Source organism: Nycticebus coucang, chromosome 3, assembly GCF_027406575.1.
Source record: "Nycticebus coucang isolate mNycCou1 chromosome 3, mNycCou1.pri, whole genome shotgun sequence".
NCBI lineage: Eukaryota > Metazoa > Chordata > Mammalia > Primates > Lorisidae > Nycticebus > Nycticebus coucang.
Window position 1 is genome coordinate 133,942,141 of NC_069782.1, and position 17,132 is coordinate 133,959,272.

The window sequence follows — 17,132 nt, forward strand, 5'->3', positions numbered from 1 at the left end:
GCGCGCCCACGGCCCGAGCGCACACCCCCGCCCCCACCCAATTCCCCATCGCTCACACTAACACGCACACATGCTCGTGCAAACGCGCACGAACGGAACCGTGTGCCCCCTCACACTCAGCAACCCCCCCTCCCCCACGGCTCAGTCAGGTCCCCCACACCCCCGGCGGCGCCCGCGGGCCTGCCCCTGAGCACCCCTGGCTGCGGGCCCGCCTGAGCGCAGGCACGCGCGCGCACGCACGCATCCTCCGCGCCCCCGCACGGGGGCGCAGGCCTGGGGGTTGAGGGGGAAGGGGCGGGAGCTGCCGGCGGGTTCATCCCTTGCCTGGCTTCTGTGCGCCGCCTCCCTGCACCGAGGCTCCTGGCTCCCCCTTGGCTCCTGACCAGGAACAGTTAGCGCTGAAAACACTTTACTTCCCTCCTTCTTCTCCCCCGAGACCCCTACACCCTCCCCGCGCACCGTCTCCATCCCCCTATAACAGGCCAGCAGAGTAAACCCCTAAACGCGTCGAGAAGCGGCTCCCAACTCTTCGTGAGGAGCAGGCTGGAGGCTGGATTTTGGAGAGACTGGGGATTGGGGTCTATTGCCAGCACCACCTCCTGGATCCGGCTTGATTTTCATATTTTAAAGAAGAGGAATTTTTTATCTTTGAGCACTCCTTTTTACAAAATTTCTGCAGGAGCTCAGTAGGGAAGATTTGGGGGCTCTTATTCAAGAAAAAGGCACCCAAGGGGCATTCATTGATTTTCCTGTGGTTTTGGAATCCCCCTCTGGACTACAGAGCGAGCGAGCAGGAGCGATCAGGGAAGAGTGGCGAGGACCGGCGAGGCGCGCCAGCCGGAGCCGCCTCCTCCTCGGCCGCCCCCTCCCCACTCCCCCGACACACACTCGCTCGCTAGCTCGCCGGCGCGCGCACACCCCCCGCGCCGGACCCGCACCTCAGCGCCCGCCAGATACTCGGCAGCGCGAGCCGCGGTAGCCGCAGCGGGATGGAGGCGGCGCGCACAGAGCGCCCGGCAGGCTGGCTGAGGGCGCCGCTAGCCCGGACGGGGCTCTTACTCCTGTCGACGTGGGTCCTGGCCGGCGCGGAGATCACTTGGGACGTGACTGGTGGTCCCGGGCACCCAGTGGCCCCAGCTTCTCGGTCGCCGGCGTTGCTTCCTCTCTCGCCGCGGACAGTGGCAAGCCAGTGGCCGGAGGAGCTAGCGACCGCCAGAAGAGCTGCCGCGCTGGGGCGCTGGCCCGGGCCAGAGCTGCTGCCCCAGCAGGGCGGCGGCAGCGGCGGTGAGATGCAGGTTAAAGCCGGAGAGATGTCGTCCGCAAGCGCGCGGTGGAGCCAGGGCATCCCAGCTCCTGGCAAGCCTGGCGGAGTCAAGAGGAGTCGCCGGGCTCAGCCCCCCAGCGTCCTGGAGCACGGGGACGCCCGGTCTACTTCCTCGGCCGATGGTTCTAAAGGAAGCCGCCCTCTGACCAAGGGTTCCCGGGAGGAGATGAAGGCTCCTCGGGCTGGGGGCTCAGCTGCTGAAGAGCTCCGTCTGCCCAGCACCTCATTCGCGCTGACCGGGGACTCAGCGCACAACCAAGCCATGGTGCACTGGTCTGGACACAACAGCAGCGTGAGTACCCACCCGGTGGCGGATCCTGACAGCAAGGGAGAATTGGGGGCGGGAGCGAGGGACACATAGTTGTCCCCGGGTTGAGGGGGAGAGCCGGAGAGTTTTACAGAGAACAGGGTTGTGTAGCTCCCCCAACGCCCCCAACAGGTTAATAGAGTTTGTTGTAAGATTATATATCCGTTTGTTTACTGGAGACCCTAGGGATTGGGGCCCGCGGGAGAGGAGGAAAGGGTTTCTTAAAGATGGGGATGGGGGAGAAATCTCTGGTCACTTTCTCTCATACTCGGCTTGGGGAGTCAGTTTTCCAGTTTGGGTGGGGGTGTTGAATTCATGGATGAGGAGAGGGCTGATTTGGAGAGGGAACCGCTGGACACAGGGCCGGATTTTTGCAACTGCCTGCGCTCTCCCCATATTCCCGCTCCCATCACGGGTAAGGGAACCCGGGAGATTGAGGCCACTGGGACTCCCAGACTCTTGCTCGCCTTGGGGTCGCTGCTCTTCGCTTTAGGCACTTGGTCTGGCTGCCCAGTCTGGGGGCTGGGCCAATTCGGCCCAAGCCTTGGCCTTTTGGCAACCCGGGTTCCTCCTTCGAAGCCCAGGCAGCTGCCTTGGAAAGCCGTAGCAGAGGCACTAAAAAGTTTACAAGTGTGAAGCGAAAGCAACACCTATTCCACACCGCACGCCCTCTCTCATGCACAAGTACACGTAAGTCGTGGAGCAGAAAACTCTTGCCTCTGCCACTGCGTCCTGTGCCACAAACCGCTTCCTGAGTGGAGGTGGGTTCCTGTGCTTTCTGCACCTCTCCACCCCTTTTTCCCTGCCACCAGTTTCCCTCTGACGCTCCAGTACCGAGAGGTGGCGCCGATGAGCCCTCTCAGGCGTCTCGGGTGCTCCGGACTTGGCGCCTTGCTCTGAATATCGCCAGGCCCAGGCTGGTCAGCTGCATCAGCCCGCAACGCGTGCCCTGAGGTTCCCGCCACCTCGCCAGCACTCAGCGCTGTACAGCTCAGCGAAGAAAAGGAGAGGTCACAGATCTTCCCCACTTCCCTCCCACTTGCGGTCGCTACTTCAGTCAGATTTGCAAAATCCTTTCCTCTTCTCTCTCTGATTTGGATTGGAACTTGGCGTTGGGTAGAGTACGAGCTCCGGGCGGAGGATGATAGATGTATGTACAAACAGCTTTGCGGAATTCATTTGCTAGGAGGGCATTCGCACCTTTTGTATTTTTCTTAATGACCGGCGTTTGAAAAGATTTGTATTTATCTTAATGACCGGTGTTTGAAAAATTTCCCAGGAATGAGTTGTGAAAACGGGAAAGCTAGAGGTTCCTAGAGCGCCTACAGCACATAGGCACCCCCCAAAGTGCACATTTCCTAGTTCTTAATGATATGTAGACACAGCGCGAGCAGCCCAGCCTGGGTAACAGATGCTGGGTTCCAAGGACCAGTTGGAGTCCAGCTCCAAAGCAGCATGGTGGCTGGCTTCACCTGTCTTCCATAAAGATGCCACCCAGCCTTGGGCTGGACAGCTCTGTGTATGGGGTTGGGCAACATGCTCCTTTGCAGGGCTGATGACTGAAGACTTACAGGTCCCCAGAGGACTCCGATATGTGTGTGTGTGTAGTAATTCTCTGACAGCAGAGGTTGTGAATATCAATTTCATTTTCGTTTGATAATTAGGAAGTGTGTGTGTGTTTGAGTTCTTTCTTGGTTAGGCAGATGGATAGGATGTGTGGAAGTAAATGTATCCACAGGTGATGTCCTCACTTACCTATGGCTTTATGAATGTCATATTTGGACAATATAAATTCACCCTGCCTGAAGAGATTTTTATGTCTCTGCTTTTATTTTAAGGATCAATTGTTAAGTGTTCACAAACCCCCCCAAAGATGGGGCTTTAGAGGAAAAATGCTTCCTGCAAATAGTAGTTGAATGTGCTTGGCCTTCTCTGCCCATCTTCAATGCAGTTGTGCAGCAGAGAAAGTGAGGAGCAAGTCTGACCCATGTTTCCTGGGGAAATGATTTGTCAGTACAAAGAGGGCCAAAAGAGCTTGGGCACTAGACCAGTTAGGCTTGGAGGCCTTGGTGACAGCACTGAGATCAAACAATCCATGAACAGCACCCAGGGACTTATTGGTTGTACTTTAGGTCAGCCTTACTGCCTAAGGAAGGGCGAGGCACCACGGTCAGTGTAGAAGGAGAGCTATCCGAGAAGGGGACCTCCTCTTTAACCCCTAGGATAGATCTGCCTCTTTGGACCACATTTTTAGGCAGTACCACAGAGAGAGGCATCCCTGAAGATCAGGTCTATGATGCTCTTTAAAGGAGATAGGGAAACATATTAACATGGCTTTGTCTTTGAGAGACTTTAAGGAAACAACCCCATTGAGGAGAAACTGGGAAACCAGTTACAGCAACATTTGCCCCTTGGTTTTTGTCCTCTCCTCCTTTCCTGGTGGTAGGAAAAGAAGGTGCTATGACTAAAAGGCCAGGTGAGGAGTGATGAGGATGATGAAGGCTTGGGGAGATCCCTTCATTATTAATTTCAAAGTGAAGGAAGTTGCCCCCAAGGCAGAGAACATGGGGCTTGGCTCCAGGCTCTTTGACACGGAAAGAGAATTCCTTCTTTTCCACTGGCTTCTGAAATCTTAAACATCAGTTTTAACATGATCTGAGTTTCCCTGCTCTTCTTCTAAGTGCCTTTGGTGAACCTAATTACTTGTCATGAATTCCCTTCTGGGGAGAGGGTTTTCAGTAGCCCTGTGTAATTGAGAATGGAATGCCACTCTGGCAGAGTTTACAGTCAGGGATGTGTTTAGGAGAAGGGCCTTCAACCCAACCACCCCACTGGTCCAGAGTGTGCCCCAGGGGATTAGGGGTCAGGAGGTGATTCTTGTCAGAGGCTTGAGCAGGTATTTACCTTGGTCCCAGACTAAGGAGAGGTGGCTCTGAGGCAAGGGAGGAGGTGCCCAGCAAGCCCGAGGCAGAAGGAATCTGGAGGGAGGTGGGGTTATCTTACCCTGCCATGGCATTCCAGGTGGGAGGTGAGAGAACTTGGCCTTGGAGCCTCTGCTCTGTAGGAGCAATTTGCCAGTTCTTTTCTTTCCAGTTGTCTCCAGCTGGGATCTTGGTGATTAATGGGCTAGAGAGTGTTTCACAAACACCCAGAGGGAGCCCAGTCTCCATGGCTTACAGGGAAACAGAAAAACACATTATTCTGTCCTTTTCCTTGAAATGAAGGAAGAAGCCTTCCTGCTTGCTCAGTGAGTTGGCAAATGGCTCTGGAGAGTGGAAAGTTGTGAAGGAACAGTCTGTTTCTGCACACCCCCTCGTCCTGGGATTAACCCTTCATGGGGAGCCCCCATTCCCGGTGCTGTATCCTCCAGGAATGGTCCCTGTTTCTTTTCGGCAGCTCACTTGCGGTGGCAGTGATTTTCAGGCTGCTGCCCCTGCAGTGTGTTTGCTGGAATACTTGTCAGGTAATTTCCAATTAACGTGCCCAATTCTGCATCTTGGTGGAGAGAAACAGGGAGATGTTGATAATTTCAGGTCCCTGCCAGATTACCCTTCCCTAAGCACACGAGAAGGTGCAACACACAGAGGCTCCCAGGCAGGATTTCCTACCCTTAATTAATTCAGCTGGACTGTGTTCTAAAATATTTACTCCTAATGTGCAAAATAGTGACAGATTTGATCAGATTAATTGTATTTCACTCACTGGAGCATCTAATTGTGGTTCCCAGACAGATTTTTCACATAGCTTTTGGCTGGATTGCCCTGCCTTCGTTGTCTCTGCTCACAGTTCTTGTGTCACGATATCTTAATGCGTTTTGCCTTCGCAGAGACTTAATAAAAGAAGCCTGCCACAAAGCCATTCTCCAGGGCTTTGCCAAAAAAAAATCTGTTTTTAATTAGTGTTACAAGAGGAGCCAATCTCAGTTGACATGTCGCTGGGAAATGCCTCGGGACATAACAGTACTAATTGCCCCTGGTCATCTTGGGCCTAGGGGGCAGTGAGCATAGGAGGGGCTGGGCACAGGCTGCTTGTCTGGTCTGTGATTTCTCTGATGGCTGGCTTGCAGAGTACCATTTGCATCTCAGAACCTGCAGTGATTTCTAAGGTGTGCACAAGTTGCAAACTCCTTAATTAGGAGGCCTGATTTAATGATCACAGAAATGCAGTGGTTGAAACTTGCTTTGTAGTTGGTAAGGAAAGAATGCCAGGAAGTGACCTCTCCATTTGTGTTGGGTTTAAGGGGAAGGAGAGTTGATGGCTTCAGTGGCAGGAGGGTTCAGGGGCAGAAGTGAGAACTGCTTTGCTTTTGGGCTGTGATCTCTTGGGCTGTGAAAATCTGTTGTCATTAGAGGAATTTTAGAGCTGGATGTTCTGTGGTCCCTGAATCATCTCATAAGGAGCAGAGAGGTATGAAAAAGGCTGCGACAGGAAACTTTGTCTGAAGGCCAGTGGTTTATTCAAGGCTAGGTATACTTTCACCTGTCGTATGACCTACCTATTAATTTCCGACTTTCAGCCTTTTTTTTTTTTTCCCCTGTTGGCTGGCTGGCTTGAGATCTTTCTCTTACAGGAAGAAAAAGTGGAAGGATAATTAATTCTTTAGTGAGTTTGGGGGAGAAAAGAGGTCTTGTGGAAGAGGAGTAGAAAATGTGGAATGTGAGTGCTACTTTGGGTGAGCAGAACTGGTTCTGTAGGATGAGTCAAATTGGGCTGGCCGTGTTTGTTCCCCTTACATTGTTGGTGACTGAGAGGGCTGTGGCTGGGTTCCTGACTGTGCTAGTAGTCAGTGGAGATGAGTGAGGTCTGCCTCACACATAGTAAGTAGTTGATAATGTTTGACTAAGTCAGTGAATGAATGGAAGTCTCAAGTCACATCAAGCAGAGGCTACAAAGGAATTAGAAATCATTGTTGCCTGGGATATCAATGATGGTGTAACTTGACAGCCACTGTAACCAGGGGTATTTCATCCAGTATGTCTACCTTCTAGCTTGAGTGCCTTTGGCTTCTTGAATTCAAATCCAAAGTCTACTATTTTGGCACTCAAGGTCCTTCACTGTGTATATCCTGGGTCTGTTTCTCCAACTTTGAATTTGCCTGTTCCTTGATCACCTCCTCCACCTTGGCCAAGGCAGCCTTTTTTATTGCCCAGTTGACTCCAAGCCTTTGCTCCTATGATCTCCTGCACTTGGTAGGATACCTTCTTCCTCTATTAAAATACACTTATAGCTCAATGCATGGTGCAGATCCAGCGGCTCTATGAAATCTTCTTTAGAAGCATTTATTTTCCTTTTTCCCTAGTTGTTTATAAAATTTATAGACTGTGCCACACATTTGATCATACATAGTTTAGTTCTTGGTTACTTTCATCTTGTATTATCTGGTAAGTGTTGTGAGGGTGAGGAATGAAATAATTGAGGCAGAATCCCAGCCTCCCTTCACCGCCAAGAGTGAGTTCTGCTCTTCTCGTGTGAGCCTTGCGGCGTGTGGTACAGGGGCACACATAGGTCGGTAATCCTGACCTAGGACTTTGCTGTGGGTGGGGGGGTGTGCAGAAAAGAAGTGTCTGTTATTTCATATATGACTTGTAAGTTTTAGAGAATTCTCTACTCCATCTAATAAGAGGATAGAAATAAGGACTCCTTGACAATCCTGGCTTCTTCTTACACACTTCGGAGACCAGATGGACACTCACATAAAATCTTCACCTGTTTGCTTAGTGTTTCCTGTGTATGTGGTGCTGTTCTGGTCACAGTGGAGTTAGGAAGGGGAAAATGGATGGGAAACAAACCAGGATATGATAGCACTTGCCCCCCGGTCCTGCCAGTAAGCTTTGGATGTGAGACTGCTCTTCTGTGAAGTTGAATAACACCATGAAAATGAGACAGCTGCCATGGGGTGACACGTGGATATGTGCTTAATTATCAAGTGATCTTTTCAGGCTATGAGCTCAGAAGAGAGAAGATCACTGTAGGAGATGCTGTGGGCATCTTAGACTCACAGGATGTCAAGGAAGTGTACCTGGGAATTGTCTCCATCAAATCATCTGGCATAGAGGTGAGGGGATAAGGCTCAGTCAGAAGTGTGGCACCTTATAGCCTGCATGCCACCTGTCCTCTCCTCTCAGAGTAGCCATCCCCTGTTCACACCCATCTGTCACCTTTCTTCTCAGGTTAACAGAGCATTTTTCTTCCAAGAGGATTTGTGTATTTTTATTTAGGTCAGGTGGGAGACTGCCCATTTTATAGGTGAGGTAGTTTGAGGCCTCAGATGGGAATAGGTGATGCTCCTGAGAGAGACTTGTGGGAGACTTAGGAATACATTCTTCCTTTCTGTTCTGGGGCTGTGCTCCATAGTCACTCTGCCCACCCCCCACCACAGTGGCTGCAGACAATAAATAACAACATTGCTAATTTTGGAGGCGCTTTATCTTACTAGCTGTTGTTAATGGGGGTCTTTTGTGAATCCCTGTGTTATTTGAGTTACTGAGTGAGACGAGCCTAGTTGTATCACCAGGAACATTTTATACATTTATTTTTGTCAGTGTAGTTTGGGTTTAATTATTTATGGAAATGCTGTTCCTTATGGTACACTAATAAATGTGCTGTAGTAAATTTGGAAAAAGTAATGGAGTCTAAGAACTTTGGGATTGCACAAATAGCCTTCTGCTATTAAGCACATGCCAGGAAGCAGGGGGAAACCATCCCTATATGGTTGAGATGAAAGGGATATGCAGGGCAGTAGGCCAGCCACTTAGGACTATTGGTCAGTAAAACTATGCCCAAGGCTTCGTAGGGGTCTGCTACTTGGCACATGGTGGGAAAAAACCCAGTTTAGGGGAAAAGCTGGAAATAAAGCTATGCAGGGTAGTAAAGGATTCTGTAAGGTTGTGGATTGTGATTTAGCATTGGTATATGATATGACTTGTGTGAATTCACATCATGGAGGTTTGCATCCTGAATGTCAAACTGTTTAGGATTTATTGAGTATGGGTGTACTAGGAACATGAAACAAGGCTGCATACTAATGGGATAGTGGATCCTGGAGCCAGGTGGCTGGAATCAAATTTTGCCTGTGTCTCTTACTAGCTGTGTGACATTGGCAAATTCTTACCTTCTTTTTGCTATTTATCTGAAAAAAGGAGGTGGTGATACAATACTTCTCACCTTGGCTGTTGTAAGGATTGAGATTGCACTAGGCAGAGTGCCTAAAAGAAGTGCTGGACCCAAACGCAGCAAGGTCTCAAGGTATTTTTTAGTTGGTGTAGTTATTATTTTTCTATCTGGAAGGGGCCTTTTCTTCATTTTCAAATGGAAATATTGAAGCATATGAAGGAGGTACTTTCCCAAAGCTTCTCAGTGAGCTGATGGCCAAGCCTTGGAGAGAATCCAGTTCTTAGCAAGATGCTCATTACAATCACCTCCCATATTCCATGTCCTTAATCAGAGTTGTGTGATATCCATCTTTTGTGTAGTGCCAAGGTAGACAGTGAAAGGGGATCTAGAAGTAAAGGCGTAAGGACCTGATTCTTGAAACTCAATTTGTAATAGATATGGTTAACATCAGACTGCTTAGAATCAGGTTAAAGATCACTCTTATTAATGATAAGTTGAACATTTTTTCAAGGCTTCCATTGTATGGAGGGTTAAGTGATCCAGAAAAATGCAGAGTCAGGGCTTTAAATGCTTCTTTTGGGCATCTATGATTACAACTTTCAGCTAATCATAGGAGACTTCTTGAAGGAAGTGCATGAAGTGTGTAGTTTTAAGAAAATTGGAGAAGACTGGGCTTCTGGGCTGGTTGCTAACGCAAGCCCATTGTGTTAAAGACACATCTACACTGAAGTCATGAGCTGGAGCTTAAAGTTTCATTTTTCTTCTCCTTCAGATCTGCTACTCTGTCTTTGTGCCCGGTGTGAAATGGGAATATTTACAACTGCAACTGTTTGCAGAATATCTGCACCCCTTACCCAGGATCATCACAGTGGCCAAATCCACTAATTATTTTGTAGTGATCTACACCCATCAAAGTGGTGCAGCCTTGAGTTCCCTTTTAGCCTTCACTCTATGTACCAGGAATGGAACCTGAGAACCCTATGTAGACACTAGAGGGAGTGTTGTCCTGGGAAAGAAGTGAAACTAAATAGGATGCAATGACGAAAAAATGCTGCATCAGGAATTGTTCCAAGGAGAGAAGAGGAGAAGTAGAGTGCGAATGTCTTGTGTGAGGGGTTGTCTGCGATCCATGGATGAATAATCTGTTGACAGCAGGGCAGTTTGGTCCTGGTGGTACGGGTTGATCATTTAGCCTCTTCCCAAAAAGGCTGAGAAAAGAGAAATAGATGTTTTATGTAAGTATGTTCCTTCCTTGGTTGGATGTATATTCAACCCATTAATGACTGAACTAGGACTCTACAAATAGATGCAGGTAGAAGTGAAGCTCAAGCTGTTCTCTCATCTCTTCTGCATTTTCTTTCTTATGCTTGCTCTTGTATATACCAAAAAGTATCCAATATACTCAGTCCTACTATGAAACCAAAGAATATGAGAAAAGGGGAGAGGAAGGGGAGGGGAGTGGGGAGGATGGGCGGAGGGATGGTGATTGGTGGGATTACACCTATGGTGCATCTTACAAGGGTACATGTGAAACTTATTAAATGTAGAATATAAATGTCTTAACACAATAACTAAGAAAATGCCAGAAAGGCTATGTTAACCAGTGTAATGAAAAATATGTCAAATGGTATATAAAACCAGTGTCTGGTGCCCCATGATCGCATTAATGTACACAGCTATGATTTAATAATTAATAAATAAATTTTAAAAAAAGAAACTCACTGAGTTGAATTAATAAATACTTTCTTAAGTACATAAATATGCCTCTATAAACAATGAGAACCTTGGCAATCAGGAAGGGTTTGGCCTGCTCTTCTGCCTCCAGGTCTGCACCCTGGAGACGTCACAGCTTCCCTCACAGGTTCTCAGGTCCCACGTGCCTGACTCATTCTCTCAAGGGCCTTTTGACATCTATGGTGAGGCAGGCAGTTTCTCATTCAAATGGTTAGAATCAGGTTGAAGATCACACTGCTGCATAAGAGATGAACTTCTTCTTTTTAACATTTATTCTCAGTGGGAGATGAAGAGCAATTACTGAGTTGAACATTTTTTTCAAGACTAGAAAAGTGGCTCAAGCTGCCACATCTGAATGTGAATATACTTAGTGGGGGAACTTGTCTATAATAAGAGTTTTGAGACCATGGAACTGGGAATACAGGGAAACTTGCTTTCCAGGGTGCTAGTGACATAGGAGGGTGTCTTTAGAGGCCAAAGACTTGCTTACCTCACTGTGTTGCTTTCAGTAGTATTCATGCTTGAAAGCAAAGTTTTGATGTGAAGATATCTTAAAACTCTAAAATGTTTACTTTGTTATAAGGAATTGGCTTATGTAGTTATGGTGGCTGAGAATCTCAGATCTGCCGCTGGCCAGATGGAGACTGGGAGAGCCAATGTCATAGTTCCAGTCTGAGTCCTAGGGTCTGAGAACCAAGAAGGCCAATGATATAAATTACAGGTCAAGTCCAGGTCTGCAGGTGGGAGAAGACTATGTCCAGCTCAAAGAAAGGTAGAGAAGTAAGAATTCCTTCTTACTCAGCATGGTATTCTATTGAAGCCTTCATTGATTGGACGAGGCCCACCCATATTGGGGAAGGCAACTTGCTTAAACTCAGTCTGCTAATTCAAATGTTAATCTCATCCAGAAACACCTTCACAGATATTTAATAATGTTTAATTAAGTATCTGGGTACCTCATGGCTCAGTTAAGTTGACACATGAAATTTATCATTATACCAAATCAGAAATTTTCCCCTTACTCTTTGAAGATTCTGATTTGGGACCCAGCCATAGTAAGTGCTAGGTATAAAGAAGGAGGTGGAATGACTGACCCTTATTCTGAGGTGGTCCCTCTTTGGAGTTGACACCTTCCAGAGGAAAGCAGCTCAGTCCAGGATTATAATGAATGACACAAACTTAGTGTTGAGGCTTCAAGGAGGGGACACATACCTCCAGATTAGTTTTCACTGTCATTTCTCAGGGCTTAGGAGCTCACCTTACCCCAGGGCATGTGGTTGATCCTCATAAGGCCCAAAGTTTCCTTCAAATTTGAACCTCTGCCTGATGGCAAGTGATCTACTGTCTAAAAATAGGGTGAATGGGTTCCTTTTATCTTAGACTTCAGGATTTTGGCATAAAGCAGCCAAGCTCATACTTGGTATCTTCATTCCTGAGATAACATCAATGAAGGACATCTTGATACTGTCGGAAAGAATGGTGGCCTCAGACCTGGGAATCTTTGGATCTGGGTTCCTGTTCCTTTACATTAGGAACTGCTTCTCAGGTATAAGGAAATGAAGACCCCCCAGATGTAGTAGCTTAGTCTATGAATGAGAATTATGTGTGTGTTTTAAATGGGTGAATTATTAGTAAGGAAAGGGTCTTAAGCTATAATAAAAATATTGGAAAACACTTTTTTCCAAGCATGCTTACATTTGGTCTTAAATCAAGCAGATGTATTTTCATTCCTCCTTGCATTCATTCAGTCAATAATTTGCTTACTGCAGTGCTACATAAGTTATTTAATTTTTCTGCAATTCAATTTCCATATCTATACAATGAAAAAGTTGCAAAAAGTGGTGCAGACCCATCTCACCACAAATGAGATGTGATGTTAGTTCAATCATTTCTTTGTGTGTGCAATGGGGACAATCCTATTTGCTCCCTTTATGTCATAGTTAAATAATGAGACATTGCAAATGGAAGTATTTTGAAAAGAATTGGGGGTGATATGAATGCTGGATGTTAGCTTGCCTTCACTCCTTCAGGAGTGGAGGCCCATTCACCAACAGCTTTGAGGCCTCTTGCCTTCTGCTGCCCTCTCTCAGTATAATGAAACACTTCCATTAGTATATATACTATGATATTAAAGACTCCACAATTTTTATTCTAAGTGTGAATAAACCCTAACAATTTATTTCAGGTTGCAACTGATATAATAAAATTCTCAAATGGGAGTGTAATTTGGATGTTTCAAAAAAACATTTGTTCTGGGTCTTGACCTGTATTGATTGCTCTGCCTTCTTCTTTTAAGATAATGTGAAGTATTTGGAAACACCTACTATACTCCTGGTGACAAAACATGTAAAAAAACATACAATGCAGACTGGACTTCCCCCAGACTTATAGTTTTATGTGCTGGGACTGTATGTTGGACAGAGATTGCAGAGGTAGCACAAAATATGTGCTAATTTAAGCATGTTTAGGAAATAAACATAATCAAGACCACAGTGAATTACAGCTAGTACAAATGTTTAAAATGTTATGGTGGCTTTTATTCTCTGCAATACAGTCTGGTAGTGTAATTATAAATCTATCACTCAACCTGTGTCCTTTGACAAGGAGGGTCTTAAGCTTTGAGGTCAGATAGATTATCTTGTGTTTTGACAGTTGTTCAGAATTCTGCTGTTATCAGTTTGGGATGTAGCTTTCTTATAGAGTTTTTTGTTTTACCTCGTGTTTCTACTTGTGTTATTTTCTTTATAGAGAGAAGACACATTTACTATTTCACCATAGTACTGAGATATTCCAGCTTTTCGTTGTGCTATTATTGTATATTCTAATTTTTACTGATTTATTTCTTTCTAGGCCTGTTTCCCTTCTGTCATCTTGAGATTTTCATTTATTTTCCTCCTGGATTAGTGCCTCTGGTTTTTGGATTCCATTCCTCTTTTTTGGGCTGCTTTTTATTTTTCTGTGGTATATCCTCCAGTAATCTTTTAGAGAGAGTACATGGGAACATCCTGGTTTATATCTATTGTCTTGATGTAGTACTGATAGACTTCATTGAACTCACAAAGTATCTTGGCATGGATGATGAATTATATCTCCAAGTACTTGAGAGATAACATTAAAAAAAACAATTCTTGGTTTGTCTAAAATTTTTTTTTTTTTTTTGTAGAGACAGAGTCTCACTTTATGGCCCTCGGTAGAGTGCCAGGGCATCACACAGCTCACAGCAACCTCCAACTCCTGGGCTTAAGCGATTCTCTTGCCTCAGCCTCCCGAGTAGCTGGGACTACAGACGCCCGCCACAATGCCCAGCTATTTTTTGGTTACAGTTCAGCTGGGGCCGGGTTTGAACCTGCCACCCTCGGTATATGGGGCCGTTGCCCTACCGACATTTGCTTTGTCTCACATTGGCACGATAGTTCATCTGGACATAGAAACATAGTGTCAAAAATTTTTCTCTTATATCTGCAAGGTACTAGATTATTTGCTGGTTTTGTAGCCTCTGCTCTTTGTGGAGTTTATGTGTGTACTCAGGGACTGACAATGGTGGGAAAAGGAGGGCCTTAGCAGGGGATGCCAGTGACTTTGTTCAAACTAGTGTTACACAACCCTTTAAGGAGACTTGATGAATCCAAACCAGATTTATGCAAAATCAGTAGTATGGTATGGGAGAATAGTGCTTTACAGAGCAATTTGCCACTGGCACTTGTTATCTGAACATTTTTAATATAAAACTCAACCCAAATAAAGTAGGTTTAGCTGTATTTTATTTAAAAAAATTTAAACCACTTTTCATAACTATAGCAATATTTAAGATTCAACAAATCTTGATTTGGGGAGTCCCCTCTATGTGCCAAGTGATGCTGGGCTGTGAGTCTGTAATGGTGAGCAGTGCTGTGAGTGACAAGTGCATGATACTATCCAAGGTTACATGTGGTACATTTTACTTAGGGAGGGCATTGAGGAAGAAGTGGGTGGGCTGGGATCTCAAGGGCGTGCAGTGTTAGGAGTGTTCTGGGCACATGGGTTCTGCGGCAGGCAGGAGAGTACAAGGTATCTGAAGGGAACAGGAAGAAGTCAGTGTGGCTGGAGCAGAGGGCCTGGGGGCTAGTGAGAAATGGAGCTAGACAGGTAGGTATGGGCAGGACTAAGCAGGGCCTGATGGGTCTGGGGCAAGAAGTGTGTTGTTTAAGAGCCAAGGGGTACACCATGGAAAGTTTAAAGTAGGAGAGTGATATAATTAGATTTACATAAAAAAATCTCTGATCACCCTATGGGTGGGAGAGAGCAAAGGTCAAATGCTGAGAAACCACTCTTACTGTACTTGGAGAGGAGGGTAACTTGGGTGTTGGCACTGGAGATGGATACGAAGGAGCCACTGAAGACATATTTTGCAGGTGTAGTTGATTGTGTTTTATCCTCAGTTCTTAATGCCTTTCTAAAGCTCCCTTTCTATTGGACCTTTGCAGTATCCTCTGTGGGTGGCACGTCCTTTCCCACCTCTTGACTTTGAATTTGATCCTGTGACTTGCTTTGGCCAATAGAGGAAATAGAAGTGATAGTATGCCAGTTCTAAGTTCAGTTATCGAGAGGCAGTGTGTGTTTCTGTCTGTTGCCTTGCGCCTATGCAGTGCATAGTAAGAACATGCCGGTCTTAGCAGGGAGGACAAGAGACAAGTAGTCTTCCTAGCCCAGCCCATCCATGACCAGCAGAACTGTTCAGCTGAGCCCAGCTGTGATCAGCCAACCCCTAGCTACCCTATATATATGTGATAGTAAGTGATTGGGATAGAGTGATTCTTCTGAGATTTTACAGCAAAAACTAACTGATACAGAAAGATAAAATCAACAGGACTTGAGAAATTGGATGTAGCAAATGTGTGGGAATGTAATTATAGTGTAAAGTGAAGTGCACCTTTGTTTCAAGATCATTAACCTAAGACATGCTTAGGGCTATACTTAGGTGTGTCTTTTGGGTGGTTTTCTGAAACTCATCTCTCTTTACAGTTTGTGGCTTTTTTTTCTGAAGCTGAATGAGGTAGGTTAGAATCATGGTCCAAAAGAATTAATCTTCCACTGTTTTTTCCTTCTCTCTTCCTGGCAGCCTAATCAGATTTCAGCAGAGTGTTCAAGCTGAGTGATCCTCAGGTCCCTCTATGGGGGCTTCAAGTTCTAATGCTTGCTGTATTCTTGTTAGAGTTGAAGTCAATTTTTGCTCGAACCAGGAAGGTGAAATTTCATATAAAGAGGGAAGAAATGTGGGGCCAGGGATTTTCTTGGTCTTGACTGATTATTTAAAATATATTAGTTCTGATAAAATATTTAGCTTTTAAACAAGAAATTTAATATAGGGAATTGTGTTTTATTTATAAATGGCAGTTGCAGGGAGATTGGTAGGAGTTGTGCTAAAGTGCACTGTTGTGATTTTGCAAAGTATAGTAATTACTGTAATATTTTGTTGAATTATTAATATCTACCATGCCTGCAGGAACATAAGCTTCTGCAGTCGAATTCATTTCAAGATTGCCTTTTCCCCCTTCTGGTTTTGTTTCTTGTTTTCTTTCCTTTCTTGTGCACTTTTACAATTTTTTAAGAAATGGAGTTGGGGGGCGGAGTTGATTATATTGTATGAAACACTGTTCGTTACACAGAAACTGAATGTAGGCAGGCTGTAGAGAAAAACTCCAGTTCCCAGATGATTTTCCAGCTTCAGCCAAGCTGGTTTGCACTGGAAGATTGAGGGATGGCAAAAGAATCATGTCTTGGGAGAAAGGATGGATCAGTGTATCTTTTTCGGAAGCTGAGATGAGGAGAGAAAATAGCTGGGCAGTCATGTGTGTGCACACACAAATGCTATATGTACATGCTTCTAGGCAGAGCCGATCCCACCTGTAGTCTCCTTTGAGATTAATTGCTTTGACAAATATTATTTAGTGTCTATTGTGTGCTCAAATGAGAGCATTGTGAATGATGTTGATGACGATCAGGAGTATGACAGCTTAGAGTTGTTACCTGAATGGCATCATGCAGCAATAGACTGTGGATCTGGGTGCAAGTTTACACACAGTAATAATCCTTTTGGTCACGGCCAAACTGAAATCCAAGACCAGTCTTCACATTACCATCTACTATCTTTACCAAATGGTTCACATCAGTCTGAGATTCTAGTTGCCTCATTTATGTAGTAGTTGTAAGGATCAACACGGAATAAAATATTTGAAAGGGCTTATAAACTATCAATGTAAAGACATGGTTAAGGGAATGTCACTTTCATCGCATTATAGAAGTTACTCATACTTGCGGTGTAGTTTTGTGGGGAAGCAAGGAAGACTCTCCTTGATTCTCCACCCCCTCAACCTGGCCAGAATATTCACAATAGTCACCCTTTTTCTCTCTAAGGTCTTCTAAAAATATAAATAATCCAGAGATAATATTTTAGAGCAGCGAAGAACATATAATCTCTAACTGTATCTTTTTTTTTTTTTTTCTAATATGGGAAATGTGGTAAATGGAGATTGTGCAGTGCCCAAATTTATTCAGAGAGTGAAAGCTCCCACACCAATGTCCGACTCCCTAACTCTCGGTCCAGTGCTTTTCTGCAACACCCCGATTCTCCTTAGTGTTCCATTGAGTTTTTAGTATAACCTAGAGTTTTGTTCT

General features: G+C 45.5%; 1 protein-coding gene across 1 annotated transcript in view; it reads left to right on the forward strand.

Annotated features, from left to right (window-relative positions):
• Nucleotides 1-416: 416 nt before the first annotated feature.
• SORCS3 (sortilin related VPS10 domain containing receptor 3) overlaps nucleotides 417-17,132 on the forward strand; it is a 632,023-nt gene continuing 615,307 nt past the window's right edge. The window contains exon 1 of the mRNA XM_053585949.1: nucleotides 417-1,616. Coding sequence (XP_053441924.1) covers nucleotides 990-1,616 — 627 coding nt within the window. The 5' untranslated portion in view covers nucleotides 417-989. The remainder of the gene's footprint in view (nucleotides 1,617-17,132) is intronic.